The sequence below is a fragment of the Dreissena polymorpha genome, chromosome 2, assembly GCF_020536995.1.
Source record: "Dreissena polymorpha isolate Duluth1 chromosome 2, UMN_Dpol_1.0, whole genome shotgun sequence".
Lineage (NCBI taxonomy): Eukaryota > Metazoa > Mollusca > Bivalvia > Myida > Dreissenidae > Dreissena > Dreissena polymorpha.
Genome location: NC_068356.1, coordinates 132,743,685 through 132,763,953, shown reverse-complemented (window position 1 = coordinate 132,763,953; position 20,269 = coordinate 132,743,685). Strand labels below are relative to the sequence as shown.

At 35.2% G+C, this 20,269-nt stretch overlaps 2 protein-coding genes across 2 annotated transcripts in view; one reads left to right on the top strand and one right to left on the bottom strand.

The window, feature by feature from the left end:
- LOC127869056 (E3 ubiquitin-protein ligase UBR3-like) overlaps window positions 1-19,441 on the bottom strand; it is a 107,228-nt gene extending 87,787 nt beyond the window's left edge. The window contains exons 1-3 of the mRNA XM_052411325.1: window positions 19,230-19,441; window positions 16,240-16,376; window positions 6,350-6,508 (exon numbers count right to left, since the gene is read on the bottom strand). Coding sequence (XP_052267285.1) covers window positions 6,350-6,508; window positions 16,240-16,376; window positions 19,230-19,351 — 418 coding nt within the window. The 5' untranslated portion in view covers window positions 19,352-19,441. The remainder of the gene's footprint in view (window positions 1-6,349; window positions 6,509-16,239; window positions 16,377-19,229) is intronic.
- LOC127869060 (E3 ubiquitin-protein ligase TRIM71-like) lies at window positions 1,459-5,603 on the top strand. The gene is made up of 3 exons (XM_052411336.1): window positions 1,459-1,920; window positions 2,897-4,146; window positions 4,686-5,603. The coding sequence occupies exons 1-3, from the start codon at window positions 1,592-1,594 to the stop codon at window positions 5,045-5,047; spliced, it is 1,941 nt and encodes a 646-aa protein (XP_052267296.1). The 5' UTR covers window positions 1,459-1,591; the 3' UTR covers window positions 5,048-5,603.
- Window positions 19,442-20,269: the final 828 nt, after the last annotated feature.

The window sequence follows — 20,269 nt, the reverse complement described above, 5'->3', positions numbered from 1 at the left end:
TTCCAAGATATGGCTCCAGACGGACGGACGGACAGAAAGACGGACGGAAGGACAGCAAACAACGCCAAAACAATATCCCTCTGCCTATGGAGGGGGATAAAAAGCATTTTTTCAAGATACAAAGGGCCATGACCTTAGCCCCTTGGATAATGGGTGTTGAATGTGAAGCACCCCCAGATGATTGAGAACAACTATGGCAAGTTTCATGGTTCTGGCTCATGTGTTAATGAAGATAAAGCTCTAAGCTTATATTAAAAGAGCTTTTTTTGAAGATACAAAGGGCCATAACTCCGTAATTAACAGATGGTGTACAATGTCATTTGGCCTGCATCATCCTCTTATCCATATATATACTCATACCAAGTTCCAATGAAATCAGCCGAAGCACTTCCAAGATATGGCTCCGGACACAAAAGTGCCGGACGGACAGAAAGACGGACAACGCCAAAACAATATCCTTCCGCCTATGGCGGGGCAGGGCCCTCAATCCATTTTAGGGGAAGCAGGTCGCTACCCAAAGCAGGGGGAATTTTTGCAGTGTTTCCCTTTTTGGGGGATTTTTTACTTACTCTCAAATTATTACATTTGTACATGTTTGCACTATATTCATTGCTTTTTTCATAATTTAGTATGTTTGACAAGATTGACTTAAAATAGAATTGAGATATAATAATTATGAGACACATCTATTTAAAAAAGAAAAAAGAAAAAAAAAAATTAGGGGGAATTTTTCCCCCCAAAAGGGGAAAAAAGTATACTTTTCAGGTGGGGGAATGCGGCCGAATTTTGGCCGTGATTTTGACAGATTGAAGGCCCTGCGGGGGATTATAATCGCCACTTTCCTTATTTGTCTCATTTTGCAAAAATGGCGATCCACAGTGAAACCCTTGTATATCACAGCTGTTACCTTAGTTGGTGCATATGAGACATCGTCTTGATATGATGATAGATTTTGCCAAATTATTTCTGAATTTTTCATCATTTTTGGTCATGCACGAAAAATACCCAGCGGGAACACAAACATCACTATCACCACATAAGGACTTTACAAACATTTCAAGTGTCCACTGTGACCTTTACCTTTCAGTGAGCAACAGTTGCAGCATGTCACACATTGTCTTGATATGACTGTAATTTGTGTAAATTTATTTTCAAATCCACGCACACTAAAATTATGTGCATGACACTTCTTCTTCATTAAACATGTAATAAATACACCCAAAACTACAAGTGTCAATTTTGACTGACCTGCATGCAAAACGTTTGCTAGATAAATAATTCTACAAGTTATCAACAAGATTTCAATGTATTTTATTTTATTTACCGAACACAACATGCAAAATCTACACTGTGACCTTGATCTTTAAGCATGTGACAAGTTATACTGATATTATTATCATATTTTAAACCATGTGATACTGAAGATAGTTCAATGTGTTTGCTGATAAACCCATTGATAAGAGAACTTGTAAAATCTAAAGTAGGACGAGACACACACTCATATGACCGGATATCACCTGATATTGATAACACTACCATTGAATTTCGATGTTTTAGTTTACAGCAAAAGAACATATCAAAAGTCACAAAAATGGCTTCCAATATGGAAAGTTCAATTTATAGAGGATCAGAATCATTCTTTGACTTTTCTTGTTTCACCTGTCAGGATAATGATAGAAGCACGGAGGCTGATTTTTACTGTGAGGATTGTTCTAAATTTTACTGTAGCAAATGTGTGGAGCATCATAACTATCTTTACAAGAAGCATGCCATTTTGAGCAAAGACAACATCAGCCTATGGCCTAAGACTGATGCAAGCCAGCTAGAGCAATGTCAGGTACACAAGAAAGAAAAACTGACAGGATTCTGTGAGGACCACAGTGAGCTGATATGTCATGCCTGCCATGTCCACAATCATCAGTAAGTACATATGCATTCTTTATGAACAAGTCTGAACAAACTTTTTACCATCTTTCAGAATGCCCTGAGGGACATAGGATCCTCATCCGATACCTTTTATTTTATTTCAGACGTCAAATGTAAGGTGTCATCTTCCTAAATTTCTAATAAAACAAGCAAATTCATTTAATTGATATCCCCGCCAATATGGTTCTGGACACAAAAGTGTTATATTTGACACTCATCTAGATAATGGAGAACAATTGTGGACAGTTATTACAGAATCCCTTGATGTATAGTAAAAGAATTACTAAATAATGAATAATTCATCAAATTTGTGACCTTTGACCTCAATGTGTGACTTTGACCTTAGCCCCTAGGATTATGGGTGTTGAATGTGAAGCACCCCCAGATGATTGAGAACAACTATGGCCAATTTCATGGCTCTGGCTCATGTGTTGATGGAAATAAAGCTCTAAGCTTATATTAAAAAGCATTTTTTCAAGATACAAAGGGCCATAACTCCGTTATTAACAAAAGGTGTCCAATGCCATTTGGCGTGCATCATCCTCTTATCCATATATATACTCATACCAAGTTTCAATGAAATCCGCTAAAGCACTTCCAAAATATGGCTCCGGACACAAAAAATGCATTTTTTTCAACATACAAAGGGACATAACTCTGTTATTAACAGATGGTGTACAATGCCAGTTGGCGTGCATCATCCTCTTATCCATATACATATACTCATACCAAGTTTCAATGAAATCCACCAAAGCACTTCCAAGATATGGCTCCGGACACAAAAGTGCCGGACGGACAGAAAGACGGACAATGCCAAAACAATATCCCTCTGCCTTACCGCCTATGTAATTTAAAATATTTGTTTTTATAGAAAGTTCAACATATCAAATAATAGGATTCAAAATAAATAGCAAATCAGGGAATATTAAAAAACACATTATGTAAATTCAAGTGAGTTCCTTTCTTGCAGGAAATGCAGTGATGTGGTTCTTATAGCTGACAAAGTGAAAGACCTCCATCAAAAAGGAGACTTCAAACAGTTGTCAGCAACTCTTGATACACAACACCAGCAGTTGATACGTAAGAAAGATGAATTAGAGGAAAACATGAAGTCTATTGAGAAATCTTACAAGAAAACTCTGGAAGAAATCAATGAATTACGAAAGACAATTAATGATGCTTTGGATCAACTGGAAAAGAATACCAAGAAGGAGTTGGACACATTACTGGAAACCACGAGGAAATCAATTCAAACTGACATAGAAAACTGCACAGAGTCCATAAAAAATATTACATGCGTAAAAGAAGATTGGTTGAAAATAAAAGAAAAAAATGAATCACCGAATTTTATAAAGTATAGAAAATGTCTTGTCCATTCCATCAAGGTAGAAGCAGTTTTACAAGAAATTACAACACAGAATGAGATGAAACTTATCTTTAAACCTGATACAGCTATCCAACAAAACCTGTCCACTCTCTCAGGATTGGGACAAATATTTAGCTCAGAGAAACAAATACAACCTGCTCAAAAGACTACACAGAACCTAGTTACAAGACAGAATAAACCTGAAGCATCCAGCAAGTCTGACCCTGATAACCAAACAACTTCAAGATTAAAGAAAAACATTTCCATTCAAGACCCAAGTTCATTAAGAAAGAACCAACCAGGAAACCGAACAAGTGATCTGACCATGCCAGGTCAGGTGTATAATCTAGTATCAAGTTCATCACACCAGCTGGTCCAGGGACATCAACCAGGGGCAGTAAACAGGTCTGATCAAATCATAAAAGTGAAGAGTCGTAAGAAGTACAGTGTGAAGATTAAGGGTGATACAATAACATGCAGTATAAGTGGTTTCTGTGAGACAGCTTCTGGAGAACTCCTCAGCGCAGACTGGAACAACAAGAAAGTGAAGCTCATGGATCAGACCTACAAGGTGTTGGCCCACTGTGACTTGCCTTGGCGACCATGGTCCATGTGCAGCATTGACTCCAGTCTAGTTGCTGTTACTCTGGAGAACAAGGAGGTCCATTTTATCAGAGTGACCAATGGTCAATTAGTAAAGGACAGGATACTGAAGCTCCAACATGCTTGCTGGGGTATTGCCCATCAGCATGGTAACCTGTACATTACAGATGGTAGTGCAGCTCTGTATATCTATACTGTGGATGGAAGACTGGTGAGGGAGATGTATGAGGATACATCAGATAACTGGCCAGGTAATAATTATTCCTAGCATTATTTTAATGTTCAAAACTATAAGGACCCATGCATCTACTGTCATTGAAGTCAAGAAGTAATAAGCTACATGTACATATATCATAAATCTGATCAAACAAATGTATTTTTGTGAGTAATGAGCTGAACATGATGGTCAACCAAATTAAAAAGTAGTATTTTATGCTTATATACACAGGCAGATGACTTACAAATGAGGAAAGTATTTTTATCATAATAAGTTAACAACTTTATATTGAAGTTGGACAATAATTTCTTTGATAACTATTTCCAAACTTCTACACTAAACCTGAGTATTAAAATAAAGAACCCCAATATATCACCTTCACAATACAACTGGTCTTGTTAGTTGATATTTACTGCACTTTATGTGAAAAAGTACTATATATGTAAAAAGTACTACACAATTTGTATAACTTAAGATGTAACAGGAATATTTGACCTACTACTTTTTTTTAAACCATGACATTTGTTTCCATATATAAACAATACTTCATAATCACTGTCTTCCATACCACAGTTACTTCCTGTGCAGTGAGTCCAGATGGAGACAGGATATATGTGACCAAAGAGAACAGTCAACAGCTGGTCACCTTGTCCAGGGATGGCAAAGTGATCTCCAGCCTGACTGTACCTGCACTGAGCTCACCAGTACTACTTCCTGGCCTGCATGTGACAGATTCAGGACAAGTTCTTGTGTGTGGATACTATACAGACACAATCGTCCAGGTGGACAGGGATGGGAGGCAGAGACTGGCAGAGGTGATCACAAAGGATGTGACTCGCCCTATGTCTGTCTACTACAGCAAGCACACAGGTTCAATCATTGTAGGAATGGGGGACAATAACGACATTAGAGTGTTTAAGGCAGTGTTGGAGTAGGATGATGTTCATTTCAAATCATTTAATTATACACTCACATATACATTTACAAGTAAAAAGTGTTACAGTTTTGTATACATGGTTTTAAAGCCAGTGACAGTTGGAATAGGACACATTCATTATTCTCTGTATGAAACTATTATACATTACCAATGAAACCTGCAGTCTTTCCTAGCCTTTATCATTATGAACTAAAATTGAAATATGCTCTTATATTAATAGCAAAAAACATTCAATGATTACTTTGATTGAAAATAGTTTTATAAGGATTGTTTGAACATATTAAGAATAGTCTATTCAAAAGAATATGTTTAAGAGAATAAGTTTATTTATTGCTCAAAAACTATATTGTATTTTCATGATGTGCATGTTAAGTACTGTTATTAATATTTGTATGAATATATTGTCTGAGTCAGTATGTAAACTATCATTCAAACATATATGTATGTGAATATGATATCATACAATAATCATTTTATAAACGGCACATTAAATCAAACCAATATGAACACTGCCACTAGTACTGTAAGAATACAAGGATTTAAATCCAAGACTAGAAATGTGTCACTGACACTGAATCACCCACATGGTATGTTTTGACACAAATCCACTATTTATTCTTTAGTAGACAAAATGATATAATGGGCCATATTCTGCTAAAACTGGTCACAGTCATTGTTCCTTTTTGTTATGATCATCTAAACATTCATTCAATTGTGAAAGTTTGATTGAGATCCACCCAATATTTAAACAGAAGTAGAAAACTTGAAATTTTACTTTAATTTTCTATAGTGCAAAAAGCCTAAGGTTGCTCACTCGAGACATGGTCAAACCAAACTTTGATGTTTAATAATAACTGTGGTTTGTAACTAGGTTTTTAACTTTGTATGACAAAGTTCTATAGAGATTCTATATAGTATGAGACAGTGAAATATTAAATAAATGTTTTTACTACAAAAATATCAAAACAATAGGGCCTAAAGGCCCCAGCTAGCTCACCTGAGAAATGTATTAACTAATTTATCTGAGAGGTAAAGGTTTCAAAAACGACTGGGACACTGGATTTACCACTTAGATATGTATTTTGACGCATGTGTAATCCTTTAGAAAGTTAAATTTTATTAAAGACTTTTCATACTAGATTTAAGTTCTGAAGGCTTCATTTCCAACCCTTAGATACTGATGAGCAGCAAACAGCATAAAACCTGAACAGACTGCGAGTTACTCGCAGGCTGTTCTGGTTTTATGCTGTTTGCACATAGCCATTTTCACTTTGCTTCTGAGTGGGAAAGGATCAATGACCTGAGATGTGCAGGTTGATGAGATGTGAGTACAGCTCAGGGTCAGTGAGTGCTCGGGCCATCACCCTTCTCATGGCTGCCCCCATGTCACTGAGGCTGTGCAGGAATGAGAGGAACTGCTCTGCATCCTGCATGGCCAACAGGTACGTGTCTGTCATTTCTGAAAGTAAAAAAAAAGCTCGTTTGTCAATGTACACTGTCATATCTGCAGTGTTGTTCTTTCTCACCTTTTTGGAAAACCATCCAATTGTTCTAACTAATATTTGGAAATCAGTGTTGCTGGTTGTTTTGCGCACAAAAAAAGAAAATAAAAGTATTTTCAATATTATACACAATATCATGCACAACAAGTCCTGGTTTTTTTTGTATGTTTTTCCTGTTTTAATGACTTTATCCACTTCGTAATATATGTCTATACAATCAATTTACAAAGACATGTACATGTAAACACTTAATTAACCATTTATACTGTGCTTTGAGCTCCTTCCGAAATTTTACATTTTTTACTTTATACAAATACTTATTTATTAACAACACAATATCAAGTGATTCTAAACAAACTATGTTTCAGGTTAACATCTACGCTTTAAATAGGATTATAGTTTCTAAACAACATAAAACCCAATAATGTAACATACCAGGGTTTTCCTGTTACCGTAGTTTACCATGCATAGCGCGCAGTTTTTTACCTTCAATTTCAAAATAAAAATTCAGTGCGCGTAATACATTGACACAACGCTTTCCTGGTTGCTAAATTGCAAAAAAATCCATTTCGTAATCGTTAATCTTCACACTTGCCGCCATTTTTTTATTGCAGAAAACTACACCCTATAATGTTATAGACTGAAGGGGCCGTTGTCGAAACAACAAATAGCGGAAAACGGTAGGAATGAACGGGGTAGTAACAGTTTTGACAAAAATTAAAAGATAAAAAAAAAATTCTTTGTTGGTGTTTTCACACTTCTCCATTGATTGTTCATTTAAAAAAATCTAGGTATATCGATCCCCGCGTCGTCGCGGTAATGTTTATTTAAGTTTTTGTTGTCATGAAAACTCGTTGATTTACAACGCAAAACGTTTCAAAAAAAAATTGAACTGACACTAATTATTTCAATCATATTTCTCAACTTCGCTTTTGCTTTATTTTGATAATTTAATCCAAAGTTTAATGTTAGCAATTCCGAAAATTTGCACTCTATATGAATTGACAGTTTGACGTCATCAAAGGAAAGCCGCTTCCTGTCTGAAGCAATAAAGCGACAAGTTTCTCTCCGATAAAATTGGCTTCCTTTGTCTAGCAATCAACATGCCGAACCAATCGTGTGTTTGTTCCTCAATGGCAATCGTCCAATTAAATAATAGCACGTGCAAAGCTCCGCCTTTAAACATTTTGCAGAGAATGGAGGTGGAGTTTAACGGTTAATTGAGCAAGTGTTTTACGTAAGTTAGAGTTCCGATTTGCCGAAATTACTCGGCCCTAACCATTGAAACAACGAATACATTTATCAATGATTTTCCGATCTCTGCATTAATATGCTACCGTGCGAGTTTACTACGTAGGTTACAAACCAACAATAGAGATATAGACTCGTTTTATTTTCTTTCAATAGAGACAAACAAATGATATTTGTCTAATGGCTTTACGCTGATAACACCGATAACGCTAACTGTATGGAATTGAGCGTTCGGGTGTATTGTTTGTCTCACTATAAATACTAATCAACTAGACGCAGTGAATGCGCGAAATACCGGGTAAAACAGGATCTAATGGGGAGCATTTCTTAATGGAGAAATATTTTAAGTCGATGAAAAATAAAATGGGATCCACGGACAATATGCGTAAAATTGGACATTGCGATGTTTTTTTTTTTTTTTTTTTTTTTTTTTTTTTTTTTTTTTTTTTATTCAATATCATACATACAATGTAAACATGTATATGATCATACAACATAGTGATTGTACAAAGCAATAAAGTTCAGACATGTTATACAAGATATGCTAATATATTTAAAAAAAATGAGAGAAAAGAAAAGAACAACAGAGGAATAGTTATGAAAAATGATGAGTTGTATAAAGTCGGGAGAAAGCATACTGGACTTGTGTGTTCTGTTGTGTATTCACAATGATCTTGTCAGATTGAAAAATAAAAATAAAAAAAAATAAAAATATAAATAAACAAAACTATTTTAGAGAGATAAACTAACATTAGAGTGAAATGTATATAAGTGGACAAAACATTATGAGAATTTAATCCGATTCCATTTTTGTTCAAAGATTTGTAATGTGTCTTTACTGAGGGCTATTTCTTTCTCAATCTGGATTTTTAGTTTAAGACTGTGGACAAAACAATTAAAATTTGGTACTTGTTTTTTGTACTTCATGTTTAAGATAAAATATTTCATCAATATAACCATAAATTTCACAATATTATTACAGTCTATTGATTTCAATGAGTTAATTCCGAAACTTACATTTAAGAAAGATAGTTTAACGTTTAGTTGATGTTGTTCAAGAAAAGATATTAATTGATTCCAAATAGGCTGGATGTGTTTGCACTCCCAAAAAAGATGTTCTATAGTTTCAATGTTTTCACTGCAGAAGTCACACAGATTTGAGTTAGATAATTTGCATTTAAAGAGATATTTATTTGTAGCTATAATTCTATGGATGTATTTGTATTGAAAATTTCTCAGTGTGCTTTCAATAGTTGCTTTATATGGCATGGTAAATATGTGTTTCCAATTAAGTTCATTTTCTCCAAAAAGGACTTGCCATTTATTTTGGATTTTGGAGTTTTCTGTAGGGTTTTTAATTTGTAGTGTGTAAAATATTTTATTTTTTTGGTTTTTTCTTCCAAGTATGTTTTCTACAAATGTTGTTTGAGTACATGGTGTATTATTTGTATTGATTTCAGATTTTATATGTATGGGTATTCTTTTGATAAGTGTGTAGTATTTCAGAAAATTATTTGAAGGTATTCCATATATGTAGCATATATTATCAAAAGAGTAGAAATCCTTAATTCTGTAGTCATATAATTGGTCGACATATTTAATGCTTCGTTCAAACCAGTCTTTATAGAAAAACGTCTTATTGTTTGAAGTTATTTCTTTATTGTTCCATAAAATTGTTTTACTGCTGGTTTGGGTTTCTAAGTTATGAGTGACATCACTCCACGCTGATAGAACATCAGACAGAAATATGTTTTCGTTTGCAATTTCATGTAAGATAGTATTGCTGATGTTACATTCAAAGAGTAAGGAGTCACCATATTTTTTTAGGATTTTCCGGTAGAATAATTTCCATTTACTCGTATTGGTATTATCTAGGTATCGTTTAAACCAGCTGCATTTGATTGCATTTAAGAATGAGTCAATGTTCGTTAATTGGATACCTCCATTTTCTACAGATTGAATTAACTGAGTTCTTTTTATTTTATCAGGCTTACCGTCCCATATGAAATTAAATATTGCTGATTTTATATCGTTAATAACATCATTTGGTGGATTTGGGAGAACTGTTAATACATATATTAATTTAGGAAGTGCAAACGTTTTCAATACTGTGTTTTTTCCGATTAGTGTAAGTTTACGATGATGCCATGATTTTAAGCAGTTTTTAAAATTCTGTAATTTAGGTAGTATGTTTTTAAGAACTGTATCCTTTTCATTATTTGTGAATGTAATTCCTAACGTTGTGGCTTCATCGGATGTCCAATTAAATTTCATTTCTTTTTTATATTGAACATTACTTTGTTTTAATTTACCTACGCGTAGCACAGTACATTTACTTTTGTTTAGTTTAAGACCCGATGTCATTCCGTAAAGGGTTAGCGACTCTATAAGTTATGGAAAGAATCGTAATTGTTATTTAAAAAATAAGTTGCATCGTCAGCAAATAGGGATTGTTTGATTTCTTCGTCAGGTTCTAGTGATATGCCTTTTATGTGTTTATTTGATTGGATGTAATGTGATAGGTACTCGATGCAAATAATAAATAGCGATGATGAGAGTGGACATCCTTGTTGAACCCCTTGTTCGATATTAAAACTGTTTGAAAAAAAGCCATTGTTAATGATTATACTGTTAATATCGGTATAGAATAGTTTGACCCATTGAATGAGACTTTCACCAAAGTTCATATTTTCTAAGCAAGAGAACATAAATGAGTGATCAAGCGAATCGAATGCCTTTTCAAAGTCTGCAAAGAATATTAGACCAGGAGTATTTGAATTGTTGAAATAGTTTATGCATTCTTGGATTAGACGAACGTTTTCACCAATGTAACGTCCTTTTATGAAACCAGATTGAGATTTTGAAATGATTGATGGTAATATTTTTTTTATTCTGTTTGCTATACTTTTAGTTGCAATTTTATAATCATTGTTTAGTAAACTTATCGGGCGCCAGTTTGATAAGGATTCTAAGTTTTTTCCCGGTTTTGGAATAAGTGATATAATACCTTGTTTTTGTAGCGTAGTTAAGTTTTCGTTGTTAAATGAATAGTTAAGTGAATTGATTAGATGTGTTTTTATATCATTCCAGAATATTTTATAAAATTCGATTGTGATGCCATCAGATCCTGGGCTTTTGTTATTTTGCATTTCTTTTAGGGCTAATCCACATTCATATTCATTAAGCAATCCGTCGCACAGTTGTTTTTCCTCCTGGTTTAAAGCGTGATGTGTATTTTTAAAAAGAGTGTTATTTTCAACATTTTTTCGTTTATAGAGGGTTTCGAAAAATAATCGTTGTTCTTCTAGTACCGTAATCGGTTGTGTATAAGGCGCACTTTTTTACCCCCAAATTTGATTTAAAAAACTTGATGCGCGTTATGCACAACAACAGGCATGCCAAAACATTTTTTCCCTGTCAGTTACCCAGTTACGGTAACTCGGACCATTCTGTTCCCAGTCGATTTAACTGTCACTATGTTAATAATTGTATTATATTTACGATCTGAATATAGATTAACAAACGTTATAAAGTTAAAATTAATATTTTCTATCTTTTTCAGGTACGTACAGAGCATCGAAATCAAATAAATTTGAAGGAGATAATGAAAAACAAGGAAGCCATTTTTATTTAAATTTTATTGTTTATTCCCACAATATTATACCCTACTGTACTAGGGTTACACAATTTAATTGGGGCACTTGTCGATTTACAATAGTATGTCGGCAAGGCCTTTCCCGATATTGATGATTATTTTTATTGCTTTTCAAATGTGTTAATAAAATTGATGTTGTGTTTGTTCACACGTTTTCATACGTCTTGTCAAGATTTGAGTCACCTGTCAAGTTTTGTGTAGCTGGGCTATTATCAAAACATGCGAACCGGCAGACGGCATCACACCTCCACTGTTTAATTATCGCGTGTAATGTCAGTAATGGTGTTGAGAAGTTTGAGTCGTTAAAGTCACCTGTCAATTATACTGAGCAACTGAATGAGCAATAAACAACACTCTTCAACATGAATAAAAACTGCACATTTGCCATTTTTAATCATTATAAAAATTGTCATTAGACGACCCTTATAAAGACGATCAAAGACAACAACAAAGGTCCTTTTCAGGACCGCGCATATTCTGGAAAGAATATTTTGCAAATTGTCAAACACAAATATATTTGTGTAATGTAACCTTACCATCTATATCGCATAGACGCTCGAAATAACGCGCGAGACCGGCAATGTAAATAAAACGATTTTCTGTTAGCCCATGGAGTATGGAACCGAATTTTTCCCAGTTTTTTTGCATCAAAAACTTTTTTTCCCGATTTTTTGCTTCAAAAAGTTGATGCGCGTTATACACAAATGCGCGTTATACACAACCGATTACGGTATTTGAGTTCTGTTTGTTATATCTTTGCCATTGACTACTAATTTGTGTACAGTTTTTTGTTCACTTCTACGTTTTTCAATGTTTGCGAAATATTTTGTATTTTTTTCATTGTGTTCAACATGCTGTGCACGCGCTCTTAGTATTATTCCATTGAGATGTGTATGATAGATTCCATCTAATATTTGTTTTTTTAATGTTATTTCATTTTCAATGTCGGTGGTATCATTTGTGTTTGTTTGAAGCAATTGTTTTTCAAGTGTTTCAATGGTTTTGATGGTTTCAGTTTCAAGTTTGTGTGTTTCTTTTTGTTTAAATGATGTGTATCTAATTGTTGTGTTACGTATATTTCCTTTAATTACTTCCCATAAGGTGTTTGGGTTTGCATCTTTATTATTTTCAACTGTATTTAATATTTCCTGTTTTATTTGTGTTTGATATTGTGTATCTAATAAGATGCTGTTGTTAATTTTAAAGTATCCTGGGCCTCTTTCAGGTTGTATATTGTGCAGTTTAAGTTCAACTAGAGAGTGGTCAGTCATAAATCCTGGTTTTATGTTACATGTGTCAATAATGTTGCAAAGAGATTCAGATATTAAACAAGAGCACCGCCTTGCGGGTGCAGACCGCTCATCTATTTTCTTTTTAAAGGTGAAGGGACTCTCATTTTCAATCACAAAGGAGGGAGGAGTGGAGTGAAGAGGGGTGTATAGTGTGGGGTTGTGGACATTTATTACATTATCTTCCAAAAAAGCGAAAAAAAAAAAAAAAAAAAAAAAAAAATCGGGGGGGGGGGGGGGGGGGGGGGGGTATAGTGTGAGGGTGTGGTGATAATTTGTGAGATGATCTTAAAAAAAAAAAAAAAAAAAAAAAAAATCAAAAAAAAATTTGGGGGGGGGGGGGGGGGGGGGTGGGGTGGGGGTATAGTGTGAGGGTGTGGTGGTCATTTGTGAGATGATCTTATAAAAAAAAAAAAAAATAAAAAAAAAAAATTAGGGGGGGGGGGAGGGGGGGAGGGGGGGGAGGGCACGGGGGATGGTTTGGGTGAAGTCTATTGTGGTATGTCAGGTAAGAGTAGTTTCATCAAAGTATCAATCAAATCTAATCATAAATAAAGAAGTTATGGCAATTTTAGCAAAATTTAATAATTTGACCTTGAGAGTCAAGGTCATTCAAAGGTCAAAGTAAAATTCAAGTTGCCAGGTACAGTAACCTCATGATAGCATGTAAGTATTTGAAGTTTGAAAGCAATAGCCTTGATACTTCGAGTGGATCGAAACACAAAATTTAACCATATATTAAAAGTTACTAAGTCAAAAAAGGGCCATAATTCCGTAACAATGACAACCAGAGTTATGCAACTTGTCCTTTTACTGTACCCTTATGATAGTTTGTGAGTGTTCCAAGTATGAAAGCAATATCTATGATACTTTAGGGGTAAAGTGACCAAAACATAAATCTTAACCAAATTTTCAATTTTCTAAGTATAAAGGGCCCATAATTCCGTCCAAATGCCAGTCAGAGTTACATAACTTTGCCTGCACCGTCCCCTTATGATAGTTCATAAATCTTGCAAGTATGAAAGCAATAGCTTTGATACTGTAGGAATAAAGTGGACCTAAACACAAAACTTAATCAAATTTTCAATTTTCTAAGTATAAAAAGGGCACATAATTCTGTCAAAATGCCAGTCAGAGTTACATTACTTTGCCTGCACAGTCCCCTTATGATAGTTAGTAAGTGTTGCAAGTATGAAAGCAATAGCTTTGATGCTTAAGGAATAAAATGGACCTAAACACAAAACTTAACCAAAATTGTCAATTTTCTAAGTATAAAAAGGGCACATAATTCTGTCAAAATGCATGCCAGAGTTATCTAACTTTGCCTGCCCAGTCCCCTCATGATAGTAAGTAAGTGTACCAAGTTTGAATGCAATAGCATTGATACTTACTGAGAAAAGTGGAACTAAACGCAAAACTTAACCAAAATTTGCAATTTTTTAAGTATAAAAAGGGCACATAATTCTGTCAAAATGCACGCCAGAGTTATCTAACTTTGCCTGCCTAGTCCCCTCATGATAGTAAGTAAGTGTACCAAGTTTGAATGCAATAGCATTGATACTTTCTGAGAAAAGTGGACCTAAACGCAAAACTTAACCGGACGCCGACGCCAACGCCAACGCCAACGCCAACGCCAACGCCAACGCCGACGCCGACGCCAAGGTGATGACAATAGCTCATAATTTTTTTTCAAAAAATAGATGAGCTAAAAATAGTCTAATCTACAAAATATTGTTGGTTTTGTGTTTGAGTGCCAGGTGAATTTGCTTTCGTTTGGGTATACTGTACGCCAGATATCTATCATATTGTAGTTTTCAATTATGTTATTTAAAATGTTTCTATTTTTAGTATGAGTATAAAGGTTTCCATTCTTTTTATCTATTAATGGGTTCAGGACAGTATTGAAATCACCACCGATTATTATATTTTTATCTTGGTTATTAATTATAAAGGATTGTAATGTTTCGTAAAAAGTGGAATCGTCTATGTTAGGGCCGTAGACGTTGATTAATGTTATTTGTGTTTCGTGTATTTTGATATCTATACTTGCTTGTCTGCCAATTATTATTTCGTTAAAATTATCGACTGTGATCCCTATATTATTTTTTATCAGAAAGGCAATGCCTTGTTTATTAGTATATTGTCCACTGAGATATATGTCTCCGTCCCATTCATCTTTTAAGTTTTGTGTTAAAGTATGTGTCAAGTGACTTTCTTGTAATAGGCATATACTATAATTTTTTTCGTCTAACCATTTGAAGATTTTTATGCGTTTGTCTTTATTGTTTAGCCCTTTTGCATTTAAAGTACATAATTTAATCATTTAAAGAGGTGTATGGAGATGTACATGATAAGTTGTGTGTCCAGTTGGATTCTATTTTAAGACATAAGATGTGTATACATACGAAGAAAAAATAGAAAACAAAAATTAGGGATTCAAAAAACTGAAATTTCCATAGAAATGAAGAAGTAAAAAGAAGACATTGCGATGTTGCGGGTCTGCAGAAGACTATGTCATACGATGTTGTGAGCGGCAGGTAATGAAAATGTTACACTGTTCAAATGTGAGAAATAGGTAAAAGTGGTCGAATCTTACGCGCAGGGGTCTTAAAAAAAACACGCGCAGTGCGCGGCAATAAGGACATATACGGTGTTCTTAAGAGAATAATCTTTAAAATTGTCGATAATATAGTGCTATGCGACCCATGCTCCTGATCGTATAAACGCTCCCTACTTTAAAACAAAAACATAAGCGCCCAAAAAACTTAGATTAAATGATTGCGCAATATAAGAATGGAGGCCATTTTCGGCCCAATTTTCAGGTTTTTGGTTTTGAATACTTTTTTTTCCCTCCATTTTGGCTTTAAAAAATCGCATGCGCGTTATACATGGGAGCGCGCTATACATGGTAAAATACGGTATTTTAAAAACTATCCTTCAGGGTTTTTTTTCCACTTTTTGGGAAGATAGCCCATGGCTTTGGAATTGGGAATTTTATCGGCTTTTCCATGAAATTGGGAAAATAAATTCATTAGCCTTTTTTTCCACATGAAAAGTCCACTGATTAGGGAAATACTAAATTTGATATAACTCTTTATAATCATTCAAATTAAAAGAACAAAATCATATAATACTTTGTTAGATGTAATTGAATTGAAATTGAGATAAAATATGCATTAGACTTCTTTCTAAAAAAAGTTTTGTTTTTTTTTTGTTTTTTTTTGGTAATTTGGAATTTTTTGCCACATTTTGGGAAAAAAGTATACTTTTTGGGATTGGGAACATAGCCGAATTTCGGCTATAAAATCGGGCCAAAAAAAACCCTGTCCTTTATATGATTTGGTCTGATATGTCAATATTTGTTGATACAAAAAAATTCAATTGGGTCCATTTTGTCGATAAAAAATTCCCCAATTTACAATTTCATTGATTTAAAAATTCCCAATTTGTATCTTTTCCCCAAATGGCTAGAAAAACCTCTGATGTACCATACCAGGTTTTGAGTTGTCCCTCAGGTGGTAGATTAGGCGCAGTATAATCCTGGGCATCATGGTCTCAGCCACTGCCAGGAGATCCCCGGGGGGCTGGGGCTGGGTGTGCTGTCTGTCAGGACCATGTCTCGGACAGAACCTTCGGGAAAATAATGTGAAAACTAAGGAACGAGCTTAGGACAGAACCTATGGGAAAATAATGTGAAAACTAAGGAACGAGCTTAGGACAGAACCTATGGGAAAATAATGTGAAAACTAAGGAATGAGCTTAGGACAGAACCTACGGGCAAATAATGTGGAAACTAAGGAGCGAGCTTAGGACAGAACCTATGGGAAAATTATGTGAAAACTAAGGAATGAGCTTAGAACAGAACCTATGGGAAAATAATGTGAAAACTAAGGAGCGAGCTTAGGACAGAACCTACGGGCAAATAATGTGAAAACTAAGGAACGAGCTTAGGACAGAACCTATGGGAAAATAATGTAAAAACCAAGGAATGAGCCTTGGACAAAAAATACGGGCAAAAAATGTGAAAACTAAGGAACCAGCTTAGGACAGAACCTATGGGAAAATAATGTGAAAACTAAGGAGCGAGCTTAGGACAGAATATACGGGCAAATAATGTGAAAACTAAGGAACCAGCTTAGGACAGAACCTATGGGAAAATAATGTGAAAACTAAGGAACAAGCTTAGGACAGAACCTATGGGAAAATAATGTGAAAACTAAGGAATGAGCTTAGGACAGAACCTACGGGCAAATAATGTGGAAACTAAGGAACGAGCTTAGGACAGAACCTATGGGAAAATAATGTGAAAACTAAGGAACGAGACTTGGACAGAACCTACCGGCAAATAATGTGAAAACTAAGGAACGAGCTTAGGACAGAACCTACGGGCAAATAATGTGAAAATTAAGGAACGAGCCTTGGACAGAACCTACGGGCAAATAATGTAAAAACTAAGGAGCAAGCTTAGGACAGAACCTATGGGAAAATATTGTGGAAACTAAGGAGCGAGCCTTGGACAGAACCTATGGGCAAATAATGTGAAAACTAAGGAACGAGCTTAGGACAGAACCTACAGGCAAATAATGTAAAAACTAAGGAGCGAGCCTTGGACAGAACCTACGGGCAAATAATGTGAAAACTAAGGAACGAGCTTAGGACAGAACCTACGGGAAAATAATGTGAAAACTAAGGAACAAGCTTAGGACAGAACCTACGGGCAAATAATGTGAAAACTAAGGAACCAGCTTAGGACAGAAACTATGGGAAAATAATGTGGAAACTAAGGAACGAGCCTTGGACAGAACCTACGGGCAAATAATGTGAAAACTAAGAAACGAGCTTAGGACAGAACCTACGGGCCAATAATATGAAAACTAAGGAACGAGCTTAGGACAGAACCTATGGGAAAATAATGGGAGTTTCTGTGAAAACTAAAGAATAAGTCTTGGAAAGAACCTACGGGAAAATAATGGGAGTTTCTGCGAAAACTAAATACGAGCCTTGGACAGAACATAGAGGAAAATGACACTAGTTTTTGAAAACTCATTTTGTATTCAAATACAATCATTCTGTTTTCAAGGAGTATTATGGCACTTATTTGATAAATAATGCATAATTATACTCCTTTATTAATCAGTGACCATTTTTAAATAGTACAATTTCAATATGAATTTGAATATATAATTATAATTTATTTATCATATATAATTTTAATAATTCACTCATTTAATTATGTACACACTTCTTTTGAAATCAAAGAGGTCTTTTTTTAATACAGTAAAACTGCGATAACTCGAGGAAGCACGGGGCCGACATCGATGCTCGAGTAATCGCAGGTTTCGAGTAATCCATGGTATTATTTGTTTTCACTGTCTCGGTTGATAATGCTAAATTCTGACCGCAAACGCTTTATTTACATGTTACAAGACGGTGCTAGAGAAAGAAAAGGCTTTGTAAAAATCACTTAAGGTTACAGTATAATAAACTACAATTAAGATGTTCGTAAATTCATTTAATTATTTCAACATACACACAAAACATATATATAATCAAAAATATCTCAGCAATATTCACTTAACATGTAGCATAATTATTTAAAAAAGCACACAAGGTACGTACATGCGCATGAAAAAAACACACACTTAAAACAGCATAATCACTACACACTTTGCATTTTATGTACATTAGTCAGACTTGTGTTGCGCAAAGTCAAAGATTGAAGATTGTCGCAACCCATTAGCTTCCCGGAACTGATGGCGGAAGACGTTTCGCGATAATTATCGATTGCTGGTAATTATTTAATTATCATTAAAACTGTGTAGCTTTGATCTGCTTCTCAAAGGATGACAATTTGCAGTGTTTCTCAAACTGCAACTAACTTCACACCTAATAGAGCGTCTTTTGTCTGCTTGATTGCGCTGTTTTCACAACTCGAATATTTTTAGCACCGACCAGATGAGAAAGCGTCCTCGAATAATTGCCAGTTAATTAGGTGTGAAATGCCTTTCAGGGACAGGCACATGACCTTGAGTTATCAAAAATCGCATGTTTGAGTTATCGCGGGTATTTTTATATAGACATTAAAGGAAAATGCTAGGGACTTTCTTTAATGCTCGAATAATCGCCAGTTTTCGAGAAATCGCCAGCTCGAGTTATTGCAATTCTACTGTAGTTAAATAGTATCAAATTGCCAATCTGTTTACATGTCCAATTAGGCTAAATGAATACTTAAATCCCATTACACCAAACCATGTTATAGTATCATTTTGACAATCTGTTAAAACTTACCCCCACAAGAAGCAAAGTGATTCTATGCTGTTTGTTGCGCATCAGTATCTTCAGGTTGGTAATAAAGCCTTTAAAACTTGAATATTGTAAGAGAGGTCAATTATAACTTAATATGATTTTGTAAAATTGCTTCTCTGAGTTGGAACACTTCCAATTAAGTGCGAAATAAATACATAAAATCTTATAGCAGCATACCCTGCAGGATTCATCACGCTGACTTCTCCGCAGTCACATGCCCCTCCTGCCTGACTGCGGAACATGTTGAAATCGTGGCCCTCATGGTTCCCGGCTTGAAAGCAGTCGGCGCAGAGCGACATACATGGCGATACCCCACACGTGCGGCACCGGTATGCCACAAAATTGGTAGTCCACACGAGGCCACATGTGACAGCATTGTCATACTGTCGAACTGTAAATAAACAAAATCAAATAAAAGCCAATAAACTATATCAAGTTACTTTGTAAATATAGTTTTTAAGATATCACACCAGGTGAATTTAACAAGAGCACCGCATAACGGGTGCCATGCTCGGCTGCGAAAGCTTGTCAGAATTTTTTTTTTTTAAGACGTCACAGTGACCTTGACCTAGTGACCCAAAATGGGTGTGGCGTGTAGAACTCATCAAGGTGCATCTACATATGAAGTTTCAAAGTTGTAGGTGGAAGCACTGTGATGTTACAGGCAAAGTTAAAGTTTTATATTAGAGGTCACAGTGACCTTGACCTTTGACCTAGTGACCCAAAAATGGGTGTGGCGTGTAGAACTCATCAAGGTGCATGTACATGTGAAGTTTCAAAGTTGTAGGTGGAAGCACTATGATGTTAGAGGCAAAGTTAAAGTTTTATATTAGAGGTCACAGTGACCTTGACCTTTGACCTAGTGACCCAAAAACGGGATTGGCGTGTAGAACTCATCAATGTGCATGTACATCAGGGCTCGTCCGTGAGGGCGACGTGGGCGACATCTTCGCCCGGCACATAATAATGTCGCCCTTAAATTACATGAAGGAGAAGTTGACTTCGCCTTCTTTTTTACATCAACGTTTTTCTCTCTAAACTTTTTCTTCTAAAAATTCTCTATTTTCACATATCATAAAGTCACCGATGACGCTTGTTATGTTATCACTTTATTATCACAGCAAAAGGTCGACTGCTGTGAAAGCTTATCCAGGCAACTAGCATACATGGGCATCCACTCCAAACAATAACGGTTTAGATCAAAAGATCATAGAGAG